General features: G+C 43.3%; 1 protein-coding gene across 2 annotated transcripts in view; it reads left to right on the top strand.

Moving 5' to 3' along the window:
• Positions 1–9,231: 9,231 nt before the first annotated feature.
• The window catches only part of Il15ra (interleukin 15 receptor subunit alpha), a 30,682-nt gene continuing 26,153 nt past the window's right edge, over positions 9,232–13,760 (top strand). For both annotated transcript variants that reach the window (XM_052728971.1, XM_052728969.1), the window contains exon 1: positions 9,232–10,571. In XM_052728971.1, the coding sequence (XP_052584931.1) occupies positions 10,478–10,571 (94 nt within the window). In that variant the 5' untranslated portion in view covers positions 9,232–10,477. The remainder of the gene's footprint in view (positions 10,572–13,760) is intronic.

The following is a 13,760-nucleotide window of genomic DNA, read 5'->3' as shown; positions in this document are numbered from 1 at the left end:
GATCTCTGAGATTAAGCCAGCCTGGTCTACAGAGCAAGTTCCAGGGCTGCTAAGCTTAGGCAGTGAAGGAAACCATGGAAAATAGGAAGCTGGTGAAGATGTAATTGAATGAGGGGGCCATGTTCCAGTCCCAGCAAGCAGCAGAACTTGGCAGCTTTGGTCATGTGGCTATGGCTTTAAGAACAGGGGAAAAAAAGGTTACAGAATTTGCCTCTGTGACTATGGAAAGCTGCTGAGGTTAGGCATATATCAGGGGTGTCCCTGAATGGAGGCCTAGAAAGGCCATTATGCAAAGCTGTGAAGGTAAAGCCTGAATTGCCTTGGAGACCCCAAGATGTTGGAGATGCCAGAGCACAGGGATACCTCCAGAGGAGAGCTGCTAACAGAGAGTGGAACCAGCTAAGAGAAAGAAGTGTGTTGCAGTCAGCAAGGCTGAAAGCCGTTGGAGATCTGAAGAGCAACTTAACATCAGACATGGAGATGCTGAGTTTGGAGTTTGCCCAACTAGTTTTTGGTCTTGCTTTGGTCCAGTATTTTCTCCTTATGCTCCTTTTCCTACGTTTTGGGATGGTAATATACATCTTGTGCTATTGTATGTTGGAAGTATGTGGTCTCCATTTTTATTTTTATTTTACAGGGATTACAGTTAAGAGATTTCATGAATCTCAAAAGAGACTTTGAATGTTAGATTTTTAATAAGTGTGAGACTATTATAGACTATGGGGACTTTTGAAGTTGGACTGAATGCATTTTTGCTTTATGATATGGCTACAAGCCTTTGGGACCAGGGAGTGCAATGTGGTGGTTTGAAAGAAAATGGCTCCCAAAGGGAGTGGCACTATTAGAAGGTGTGGCCTTGTTGGAGGAATTGTGTCACTGTGGGGGTGGGCTTTGAGGTCTCATATATGCTCAAGCCATGCCCAGTGAGACAGTTCACACCTGTTGCCTGCTGATCAAGATGTAGGACAGATTACATTTATACAATGAATACTGCTCAACAAAAAGAAAATAACTACACAAGGTGACCCTTTAAAGCAAATGCTGCAAAAGAAGCCAGATAGAAAAGACCATATGTTGTGTGATTCTATTTTTATGATTTTAGAACAGGTAAAACTAACATGTGATAAACAAAAACAGAAAAACATTTGTCTAGGACAGAGGATTGTGCAACAATTAACTGAGAATGGATACCAAAGAGTTGTAGCCCTGTTAACAATCACCCTTCAACCTGGACTGCTTGTGTGATTCCTATCTGCATGGTAGAGAATGCAAAACTGAAAATTATAGGAGCTCACACCAACCTTCCAGCAGTGCATACCAGTCAACCAGGACTACTCTACAGGTGGTACTCTGGTTGCTGCCTGCCATTCCCTTACAATGCAGTCAATAAACCTTTTTCTTATTATGATCTAAGAGACACTTTCATGCATTGCCTACCTACCACTAACATAGACTTTTGTTTGTTTGTTTTCTGTTTTTTTGAGACAGGGTTTCTCTGTGTTTCAGCTCTGGCTGTCCTGGAACTCACTTTGTAGACCAGGCTGGCCTAGAATGCACCAAGATCTGCCTACCTCTGCCTCCCAAGTGCTGGGATTAAAGGTATGTGCTACCACAGCCTGTAGCTAGAGTTTTCCTGCCTGGCCCACAGTCAGGACAAATCTTTGTCATCTGCCAGTCCCACAGCTGCTCAGACCCAACCAAGTAAACACAGAGACTTACATTGTTTACAAACTGTATGGCTGTGGCAGGCTTCTTGCTAACTGTTCTTATAGCTTAAATTAATCCATTTCCATAAATCTACACCTTGCCACATGGCTCATGGCTTACCAGCATCTTCACATGCTGCTTGTCCTGGTGGCAGCTGGCCGTGACTCCTTCTGCCTTCCTGTTCTTTCTTTTCTCTTCTCTGTTAGTCCCGCCTATACTTCCTGCCTAGCCACTGGCCAATCAGTGTTTTATTTATTGACCAATCAGAGCAACACATTTGCTATACAGAACATCCCACAGCAACAGCCATACTTGACTTTTTTTTTCTTTTTCTTTTTTTGGTTTTTCTGAGACAGGGTTTTTCTGTGTAGCTTTGGAGCATATCCTGGAACTCGCTTTGTAGAACAGGGTGGCCTCGAACTCACAGAGATTCACCTGCCTCTGTCTCTCAAGTGCTGGGATTAAAGGCATGTGCCACCACTGCCCAGCCTTGACTTTTTTTTAATAGTATGTAGTTGTCCAGCTGATGATCTTGAACAGGATCCTATAAAATAATGGTATTTTTTAGATTATTCTTATGTTTATATGTACTTCAAGTTATAAATCATATCAGGCCATGTTTGCTAAAATAATTTATTAGTTAGGATTTCTATTGCTGTGAAGAGACATGATCATGGCAACTCCTATAAAGGAAAGAAATTAATTGAGGCTGGCTTACAATTCAGAGGTTTAGCTCATTATTATCATGATTGGAAGGATGGTGGCATTAAGGCAGATATGGTGCTGGAGAAGGAGCTGAGAGTTCTACATCCAGATTGGCAGACAGCAGGAAGAGAGAGACCCTGGGCCTGGCTTGAGCACTTGAAACCTCAAAGCTCACCCCCAGTGACACATTTCCTCCCACAAGGTCACACCTACTCCAACAAGGCCACACCTCCTAATGGTGCCACTCCCTATGAGCCTATAGGAGCCATTTTCATTCTAACCACCACAATGTGTAAATGAATAAAAACAAAAAAACCCACAAAACAAAACATGTTTTTCCAACCTGAGGTATTTGTATGCTACCAGGTCATTGCCAACTTTTAGTAACGTGAAGTTTTTATTTGCTTGTTTAAGGTGGTTAATTAGTGTTTTCTTTTTAATGCTCTATAATAAATGTTTGTTTTCATGTAAAAAGATACAGTGATTGTAAATACACATGGTCCAAACATTGGTGCTTCCAATTCTAAAGTCTACACTACTGGACATAAAGGAACAGATAGCTCCAGAAACTACAGTAGAAGTAGATTTCAGTACCCTACTCTTATTAGCAGATTATCTATATGAAAAACTAATGAATAAACACCAAGGCTAAACTATATCATAGATCAAATGGGCTTAATGGACATCTGCACAATATTCTATCTATAAGCTGTTCATCTTATTCACCTCTGGAACTTTATCCAAGATAGATTACATTTTGGGTCATACAAGTCAACAAATAAAACAAAGAAAACATAATGTAGTAATAATTTGTATCTCATCAGATTGTAATGAACTGAAACCAAAAATTAATAACCAAAGAAACTATACAGACATATTGAGCCAGAATAATATACTTTTTAGTAATTAGCGAGTCATTGAAGAAATCAGGGATTAAGTTGCTTGTATGTTTGTTGGTTCTGGCAGTATTGGGGATAGAACCCAGGCTCTTGTGTATAGCAATCAAGTGCTCTACCACTGGTCTATAGTCTTCAGCCCAAAGGTGAAGTTCAATAAATTTAAAAGTTTGTGGCCTTGCTCACAACTGCACTCTGCCCACTGGGATCTACAGGAGAAAATTAAGTCTCAACAACGTTAAATTCATAAGGTGTGATTTGTACAAAGATACTTATTAAGGGGTATGTGTATGTGTGTACATGTGTGCTTGCACCTGCTCGTGCACATGTCAGAGGTTGATACCAGGATGTCCTCTCTCAATCTCTTTTCTATTTTCTTTATTTGAGACAGGGTCCCTCACTGAAGCCCAGAGCTCACCATTTCAGCTAGACAAGCTGGCCAGCTAGCCACTGAGGTCCACTTCTCTCTGTTTCCCAGTGCTGGCTTTGCAGTCATGTTCCATCATGCCTAGCTTTTACCTGGGTTCTGGGGATCTAAACACAGCTCCTCAGGTTTGTGCAGCAAGCATATTACCCAGTGAGCCAGCTCCCTAGTCCTAAAGTATTATTTTTAATGATGAAATGACAGGCAGAGGGGCAGTTAAACTAGGAATACTCAGTCTTACTGACACCTTGATTTTGGACTTTTAGCCTCTAGAATGGAGACAGTATGTTTCTCTTGTTTTAAGCCATAAAATATTTCAAACCCGGGAACAAAATATACATATAAGGACATGGAATTTACAAAGCATTTGTCACAATAGTAAGGACATAAGTCCTACAGTAACAGGCTTCTAGTTGCTGGGAATGGATTCCCCTTTCACAGTCATCAGTTCGCAAAGGTGGGAAGGAAAATTTCAGCCTCTTAATTACTGGTCAAAAGAATGGGATCTGAGTCTTCTCTTGGCCCTGGGCAGGAACATTTTGTTTTAAACTGCCCAAAACATCATAATATTACTTGTAAAGGACAAAAACATGCCCTTGTCCTCTCCTTTAAGAGTTAAGTCAGCTGGGAGGTGATGGCTCACACCTTTAATCCCAGCTCTGGGGAGGCAGAGCCAGGTGGATCTCTGTGAGTTCAAGGCCAGCCTGGTCTACAGAGTGAGTTCCAGGACAGCCAGGGCTACACAGAGAAACTCTGTCTCGAAAAACTAAAAAGGAAAAAAAAAAAAGACTTAAGTCAAGTGGACCAGCCAATCCCCTGGGCAGGAACCACCTCTCAGCAAGTTTTGTGTTCTGGAAAGTTTAAGAAGTAGTATAAAGCCTACATGTTGCCATGGCGGTCGCTGACCATGCTCACATTCACCCTGGGAGTGTGTTTTCCTCTTCAGTGATCTCTTTGGCCATTGTCTGTTCTCACCCTGTGAGAATGACTTTCTCTAAAAACGGTGTCTTTGGTCACTGTCCACTTTCATCCTTGAGAGTCACTTACACTATTCTATAATAATTCTGCCTGATTTCTGCACTGTGTTCTGTGTGTTCTCTGAAATCATTCCATAAGGATCACAAGATTCTGAGAACAATAATAGGAAAAAACTCTACTTCATTAGAATATAGAAAGGAGTCTTTTTGCAGGATGGGGGTGGAGCAAGAGAGAATCTCATGTGGCCCAGGTTGGTATCAAACTCACTACATAGCTGAGGATAGTTTTGAACTCTGGATTCTCCTGCCCCCATCCCCAAGTGCTAGAATTATAGGCATGTACCGTCATGCTCAGATCAGAAATCATTATATTTTTCTCATGCATTCAATAAAACCTGAATATGCTTGATGTTATTAAGATATACTATTAATTTTTCATTTTACTTTATCATCCCTACATATATGCTTACCTATTTAAGGAGGAAATGAAATGACATCCAGGTTGACCTCCATTGGAGGGGTTGTTCCTGCTGGAATGAAATAGTAGACTTCCTGTGGTCACCATCTGGATGGGTGACAAGTAGGTGAGTTTAATTGTGGTACTCTGTCTTGTTCTGTTTTGTCGCATGCAGCCCAGGCTGGCCTCCAACTCTCTATGTGGCTGAAGATAACCTTCAACTCCTGACTCTCCCACCTCTAGCTCCCCAGTGCTAAGATTGCGAGCACGTGCCACCATGCCAGGTTTACGTGTATAGAGGCTAAAAACTCAGGGACCATCCAAGCGAGGCAAACACTCTGCCAACTGAACTTACCACATCCTCTGCCTATTTTGCTTTGATTTTGGTTTTTAGTGCTGGGGACCAGCCTTAGCAGTTTTGGGGTTTTGAAGGATGATATATTTGGAAGGCGCAGTAGTGATTTAGATTTTATAGCAGTTTTTTTACCTGAAGCATGGGAAGGGATTTTTTTTGTTGTTGTTAGAGGCATTAATTTTTTATTTATTATGGAGGATTGGCTTGAAATGGGAAGTTCAGGCAGCTTTGCTTGAGTTGTAGTCTGCTTTATTATAGACGAAAATAGCAGGGCTTTTTTATAGGTATTTGAGTTTTTTTTTTTTTTTTAAATGCTTGGCCACCCACTTTTTGATGTTGCTTACTCTTTTTTATAACTTGTAATTTAAAGTTTTTTGGGGGGATAGCCAAGGCTTGTTTTGTGAATGAAAATGATAAATTTTTTTAAACTTTTTTTTAATTGAATTTTTTAAAAGCAATTTTTAAAGGATTTTTTTATACATGTGATTTTTACTTGACCCTGTTTGACCCATTACAACTTTTGTTTACCTTTTTTAGCCTTAATTTTTGATTGAGGGGACTGCAGAATTTTTGAACAGGTTTTTACTAGGTTGTGATGCAAAATACTCACCCTTTGATTTTTTTTTAAGCCCCACATTGGGTGCCACTTGTCAGGGACCAGCCTTAGCAGTTTTAGGGGTTTAAAGGATGGGATACCTGGAAGGCGCAGCAATGACTTAGAGATAGTGCTTGTGCAAGCTGACAGGTTACTTTGGGCTTTTGCAGTTGCTAAGTAGCTTTTTTTGCTACAGTTTTGTTTTTTTGGTTTTTTTTTTTTAGCTTTTTTAGCTTTTGCTTTTGTCCTGATAACCTTAGTTTTTTATCATTATAAGCAAAGGGGGAACAGAAAGAAAAGGGGAAATTATTTAATACAAAATGTTTTTATGATTTTAAAGGTTATTTTTTAGAAAATTACTAATATATTTTTTATTAAACACAGGAACTATTTTAGACTTAACACCAAAGCAAGCATAATTTATTTTTATTATTAATGATTATATAATTTTGAGCACTTGACCTAGAGGCTAGCAACATGCAATTTTGCAAAAAAAGGTAAAAATAAGAACAGTGGTTAATGTATTAGACAGTTTTTTTTTAAATACAGACTGCTTTGACCTTAAGACCCCTGCTGCCACCTAAGTTTTTTTTAGCCCTTTGCAAATACCAAGCCCCATGACTGGTGGGCCACAATGACCTTAGATAAGAAATTTGTTTTTGCAAGTTAGCAACTTTTGTTTTTTTTATATTTTAATAATTTTAAGGAAGACCTAATTTAATTTTCAGAGTTTTTATGAAAGAAAGCTTACCTTTTTGGCAGCTTTTTGAAATTTAGGAACCAAGAAAGCTTGTAGCACTTACTTTATTAATTGTTACATTATTTTTACACTTTTTAAGGAGGAATAAAAAATATTTGGATTAAAGTTGCTATTTTTTTTTTGGTGGAGGCCACTTTTTTTTTAATTTTAGGTTTTTACACTTTTAGTTTGTTATTTTATTTACATGTCACTTTATTTACAGTTTTTAGCCAATACCCCTTAGGGTTTTAAGTTTTACACAATGCCCTTGGAATATTTTTAGAAACTGAATTATTTTTTATGGCCAATTAGAGTTCAGTGTGTTGATACACATTATACCATGTGCTATAGTTGACCACACATTTGATACAGTTTATTCAAGCCTAAAAAACTTTTTTAGGCTGCAGGGTTTTTTTTTAATGAACTGCATAACTGCCTTAACCCCAGCCTGAGTGATTATTTTTTTGTGAAATTTACTTCACTCCTTTTTTGTATTACAGAAATTACCATTGATTTAGGAACACAGAACATGAAGATTAAATAGAAGAAAAAGACTAGTATTACAAGAAGTATTTATATGGAGGAGGACATGACATGTGCACGCTATAAAGCATGACCTTGGGACATGTAGGCATTTTTGCCTTGGCCCTCTAGAGGCATGCTAAGCAGAAGATCCCCTTTTTTTCAGTCTTTGCTGGCAGCATGTCAGCCATCTTATATGCCGTCCCCAGCATCTTAGTTGTTGTTTTTTGTTTGTTTGTTTGTTTGTTTGTTTGTTTTTAAGCAGAGGCTTGAGACAGACTAAAAAGACAAAAAAATTAAAGGAACATGAGAAGAAGGAGGCCCTCACTCAAGAATCTGGTTAAAGCTTTTACCATCTAAGAAGCAAGAATTCCAACACAGTCAACATTTTCTGTAAATGCTGCCAACATAGAAATATCATTCCTTTCATGTGTAGATGTTTTATGTTAAAGTAACAGTGAACCTGGCTTAAGGCTTGAGTGTGTGTGAGCTGGGGTAGGATCTCATTCCTTCCTCTGGACGTTGTGGGGGATCTCAGGAAGACTGTTAGCTTTGTGCGGTAAAGGTGCCCTGCTTTTCTATAATCTAAACCTTTACTTTTCAATAGGTTCCTCTGCCTCTCTTGGAAGAAAATAACTTCCACATGCAACAAAATTCTCTGTGACGATTGTAAAGGCAGTGAAGTGTGATCCCCCCTTAGAGAACCCTACACCCATCTTCAAAGGTGTGCTTTTTATCTTTCTAAGCTCTTCCTTCTTTGAACCCTCTTTTGAAGCTTGCATTAAAAACATCTTTACTCTACCCCGACTCTGTACCATAGTGCCCAGTTGTGACACTCTCTTCTGCACTGAAGCCACAAATCCCAGTTTAGTTCTAGAAGACTAAGGATACTTCTCAGGTGGCGGAGGGGGACACTAGGATGCTATGTTCCTGTCCCTCACACACAACTCACAGACTCTCATGTGACCACCCAAGCTGGTAATAAAGCTGTGGTGTAATAAGGCTGGCTTCTGATCCTTCTGCCTCCACCTCTCAGGTGCTGGGACTCCAGGTGTGGGCATCACCACGCCTGGCTACTCCTTGTTTTTGATATTTGAAAATGTCCATCATAAAAGAAGTGTTTATAAGTTTGAAGCATACAAAATGCTGGCATTCATTATACTTAAATTTTTCACATTTTATTTTAGGTGTATGAGCGTTTTGACTATATGTATGTCTGTGCACCATGTGTATGCAGTGCCTGGGGAGGCCAAAAGACAAGAGCTGGATCCCCTGAAACTGTAATTATAGATCGTGATGAACCCTATGTGGGTGCTGGGAACTGAACGGAGGTTCTTTGGAAGAGCATCCAGAACTCTTAACCACTGAGCCATCTCTCCAGCTCTTTCATTGATTATAAGAGATTGGAAGGTGATCCTCTCTCCTGTAACTGGAAGTTTCTCCGGTCCCACCCCGGCCCACAGTCTCACAGCCACTTATAAAATAATCATTCAGAGGCTTATATTAATTACGAACTGGATGGCCTATGGCTCAAGCTTCTTGCTAGCTAGCTCTTATAACTTAACTCATGTCTGTTAATCTGTAAGTTGCCTCGTGGCTGTGGCATTACCGGTCTGCTGGCATCTTGCTGCTCCTTGGGCAGGGGCTGATGTCTCCCCTACTCTGCCTTCTTTTCCCCCTGAATCTCTACTTGGATTTCCCACCTGGCTGTAAGCTTTCTTGCCATAGGCCAAAACAGCTTTATTTACTAACCAAAGGAAACACCATATATTCAAAGCGTACAGAAAGACATCCACAGCCCTCTCTGAATTTTTATTGGGCATATTTCATATTTATTTTGCCAATCTTAAAACTTTTTAGGGAAGAGGGGGCAAGCATAGAGTGTTCACCTTTTCCTATCGTTCCTAGAGGATGGATTACTTCAATCACACATGACTACGTGTTTCCAAACAGAATCGGCATGCATTCTTTCAATAGCTTCGTTTTTTTATTTAGGGAGCTACAGGCTGAAACTCAGGTGTGTCTGTCTTCCTATCACATCTACATCTAGATGGGGGCATTTCTGACTGTGCCCCTATCCCAGGTGTTTTTCCAGGGCCAGATTCGGTCCTCTTACACACACACACACACACACACACACACACACACACACACACACACACACACACACGAGAGGTTTTCTTAGACTCCGAAAAGTTGTCTATTGTCTAAAGAAATTACATGTGAAATACAGAGATGACTAATTTACCTTCCTTCCTCCTTCTCCTCTCCCTTCCTCCTCCCTCTTCCTTCTTTTCCTCCTCTACACATTTCTTTCCTCCTCCCTCTCCCTTCCCCTTTCCTTCTTCTTCTTTTCCTACTCCTTCTCCTCCTTCCTTTCCTTCTACGTCCCCTCACCCAGCTGGAACACTCGGCGTTTTCCTGAGTTGAAATGGTGCAGCTGGAATAAAGCAAAGCGTCCCCGGCCTGGGCAGGTTAGTCACTGCCAGCGCCACTGCAGGCAGGTAGCCAGGACTGTGTTCTTTTCTTGGGGCCATAGTACACCGGGAAAGTGACCTGGGTGTAGAATCCATCTGCTCAGAACGGCCGCACTGGGGCGACACCTCCGCAGTCGCCCAGGGACGCAGAGCGTGGACAGTCCATCTCAGGGCTACCTGGAGAGAAACTCTGAAACTTGCCACCCGAATTACCGAGGACCAGCAGCCAGGGCAGGCGACAAGTGAATAGGGCTGAAGTTAGGTGTGCGCACAAAGCTGCAGAGTGGACCCAAAGGAGTTTGCGTCTGCAGTGAAGACAACACTAAGGAGCGAAAAGGGAGATCGCCGGCTTGTACAGGTGAGGGCCCCCGCACTTCGTGGGACAAGAGCAGCCTCACTGAGGAGGGGATGCCACTGCGGGCCGCCGGGGCTTCTTCCAAAGCAGGGGTGGGGATGCTGAGTCACAGATCTGTCACCACTTTGCACCTCTTCGCAACCCCGGGGGCTAAAGCAAAAGCGAAAGCGAATGCTCCTGGCTGCCGGCTGGTCCTGGAGCTGAACTCGCCACCTCCCAGAGACCCCAGCCTTGCGTCCCGGTGGGTCACTGAGAGGGACGATCGGCCATGGCTTCACCGCAGCTCCGGGGCTGTGGAGTCCACGCCCTCCAGGTGTTGCTGCTACTGCTGCTGCTGTTGTTCCCGCTGCGGGTGACGCCGGGTAAGGAGCGCCTTGAGCCCGAACAGGGGAATAGAGGGGGACTCGAACACCCAGCTGAACTTGACCCGTGGGGGTCACGACTTCACGGGACTGAGCCAGGAGTTCAGCTGGAGAGGATCACAGCGGGGCGTGGGGGTTGTTGTGGTGGTGGTGGGGTCGAGACACGTGGAGGCAGCCGGAGAGCCCCTTACCCTGCTGCAGGCTGGCTCCTGAGTTGAGCGACCCCACTGACGTTTCCGAGACTTAGGGAGGAGAGCAGGTCTGACAAGCTCAACAAGAGTCAGGGAACTTGGAGACATGTGTGACTGTGCCTCTGCCAGCCCACACGCGCAGCTATGGGGTGTCGCACGGTGTGGGGTTCCAGCAGGGGCTCGAGGAAAAACCACCCCTCACGACTTTCAGATCAAAGTAAATTAGATGGAAGGCACTGGGCAAAGGACTGCGCCGCGGGTGGAAGAAAACGTGCAGGGCAGGTTGCATATCTGAACGCTGGGAACAACTCCCAGTTCTCAAGGGCGCAGGAAGCTCGGGGCTGGGATGGTTGGAAAGCAGGGCAGCCTGTGCTCCCAGGAAAGAGGGGGTGTTATATGTTCCAGAACATGTGGCTTAGATCTAATCTCATCGGGAAGAACGAGTGAGACCCTAGTTTGGTTCCTAAAAGAGTAGAAGGAAAGAGAAAGAATAGATGGGTCTAGCAACGTCCTGGCCCGGGATGCTTCATCTTTTTATAATCATGAAATTCTTCAGAGACTGATAAAAATCTATGTACTCTCTGTACAGAAATTACGTGAAGCCGGGTGGTGGTGGCGCACGCCTTTAATCCCAGCACTCGGGAGGCAGAGCCAGGCGGATCTCTGTGAGTTCAAGGCCAGCCTGGGCTACCAAGTGAGTTCCAGGAAAAGGCGCAAAGCTACACAGAGAGACCCTGTCTCGAAAAACCAAAAAAAAAAAAAAAAAAAGAAATTACGTGAAAGCACATGTTTGCAAAATGTGCACATGATTTGGGGACCGAGGACTCCCTCATTGAAGGTCATCCATGGACTTCCCTGTGTTAGCAACTCCTTATCCCCGAGTATGTTTTAAAGCAAGATTTCCCAGTGATGGGCATCCAATCCAGTCTCCTTGGGACTTGGCCATAGCCATCCCACTCACACTTGCTCCTGGGGTTGGCTCTGTAGGGGTATTATGGGGTTTCACTGTCCCAAGGCTGTTATTCTTGGGTCCCCACCCTCCATCTTTGAAGCTGGGATGTGTTGGTAAATTCCCTTTAACTGGATAGCAAAGAATGTTCCTGGGCTGCCAGAAATGGCCTGCAGCTATTTCAAATAGTCTGAAAGTGAATGTAGTTTTAGTCTTGCTCAGCCTAGAGGAAGCACCTCCCCGTTGCCCAAGGAAGGCCTTTCGCCAACTCAGGTGCTACACACAATCTCACTCTTTGACCTTACGACGTTTTTGCCATCAGCTGGCAACTGAATCGTGCTTTTAAGAACAGCCGTATTGGGTCATAACTGACTCCAGTAAACTGCATATATTTAAGTTGTATAGTTTGGTAAGTTTCAAGATAAAAGTGTACACTCTTGAAGCTATCACCATAATCAAGACAGGGACATGCCCATTACTGTCAAGTTCCCTATGTCCTCCACAATCCTTGTCTCCTGCCCCAGTCTGCAATGGCTTATCATTTCCCTGCAGATTTGTTGCACTTTCTAGAATTTTATATAAATGGAATTATACGGCATGTGCTCTTTCGTGTATGGCTTCTTTAGCTCAGTAATTATTCTAAGGTTTTATTCATGTTGTAACTTGAATCAACAGTAAATTCCCGCCAAATCTGGTGGAACATGCTTACTCATAATCCCAAGCACTCCTAAGACTGAGGCAGGAGGATCTCTAGATTCAAGGACAGTCTGTGTTACATGGTAAGATCTAAAAGCAAAAGTAAAGAAAGAAATAGAAGGGTGGCTACCGGGGAGATGCTTTAGTGGGCAGAGACACTCACCACTCAGATTTGAGGACCCGAACTCATATGAGCAGGATGAACAGCAGAATAGGGTGGGGTGAGAGGCAGGCATGGGAGAACCCAGAAGGTCAGAGGTGGGAAAACAATGTGTGTGTGTGTGTGTGTGTGTGTGTGTGTGTGTGTGTGTGTGTGTGAGAGAGAGAGAGAGAGAGAGAGAGAGAGAGAGAGAGAGAGAGAGAGAGAGAGAGAGAGAGAGAAACAAGGCAGAAGGTGAGGAATGACTCACTACTCTCTTGCCTCAGCATCCCAAGTGCCAGGTTACAGGAGTGTGTGCGCCGCCATACCCAGCAAAACATTCATTGTTAGAGATGTGGTTGAACTTCGGTTGCCTCCTGATTATGGGCATTTAGGTTGTCTCAGCATGTTTAATGTTCTCTAACTGTTCAAACCCAGCAATATTTAAGAGGTAGCATTTTCTTCCTCCTGTTCTTTCCTTGAGACAGGGTATTGTTATGTAGCACTGGCTGGCCTAGAACTCTCCAAGTAGACCAGGCTCGCTTTGCCAGAGATCTACCTCCCAAGTGCTGGGATTAAAGGTGTGCACCACAATGCCTGGCCCCAGTGATTCTCTTTCTTCTACAATCCCTTCACATGTGTTCTAGGAATCACTTTGATGTCATTCATCACATATGGCAGTAGATGTTAGTGGAAGGCTTTCTCCTTGAAGGACTTGATACTCTTTGAGCAATATGGTAGGGGACTGGAGGTCTGTGGAGGAAATAAATACATTGCTAGGGCTGCACCGCGGACAGGTGCTCTAAGAGGGTGGCGAGCAAACTGTAGTCAGGAGAGCCTGGAGGCTGCAGGTGAGACTGAGGCTTCTGCAATAGTTCAGGGAGTGGTGAAGAAATCCTCAAGCAGAGCGGTATCTATGGGAGACCAGAGCGAGAGACGTCCTCCTAAGTCCAAGCAGTGTGGAACAGGTTTCACTCTTTTCCTGTCGTTTGAGCTGCAACCTTAACCACCCGGCCTCCTGACTCTCAGAGTAGATTAGGAAACCTAGTTAATGAAACGGAGGGACGAAGAAGCATGGATGAGTTTGGGGCAATGAGCTGAGTACAGCCTGTACTTATTGCACCATGAGGAAGTATCTTGGGTTGGCTGGCACTTGAGCCAGGAAGAAAAATAGGTTACTGGAAGCCTAGCTGCCCTGACTGTTTGGGCATGTC

This window comes from Peromyscus californicus, unplaced genomic scaffold (genome assembly GCF_007827085.1).
Source record: "Peromyscus californicus insignis strain IS unplaced genomic scaffold, ASM782708v3 Scaffold_8__1_contigs__length_139910024, whole genome shotgun sequence".
NCBI lineage: Eukaryota > Metazoa > Chordata > Mammalia > Rodentia > Cricetidae > Peromyscus > Peromyscus californicus.
This window is presented reverse-complemented; position numbering and strand designations above follow the sequence as displayed.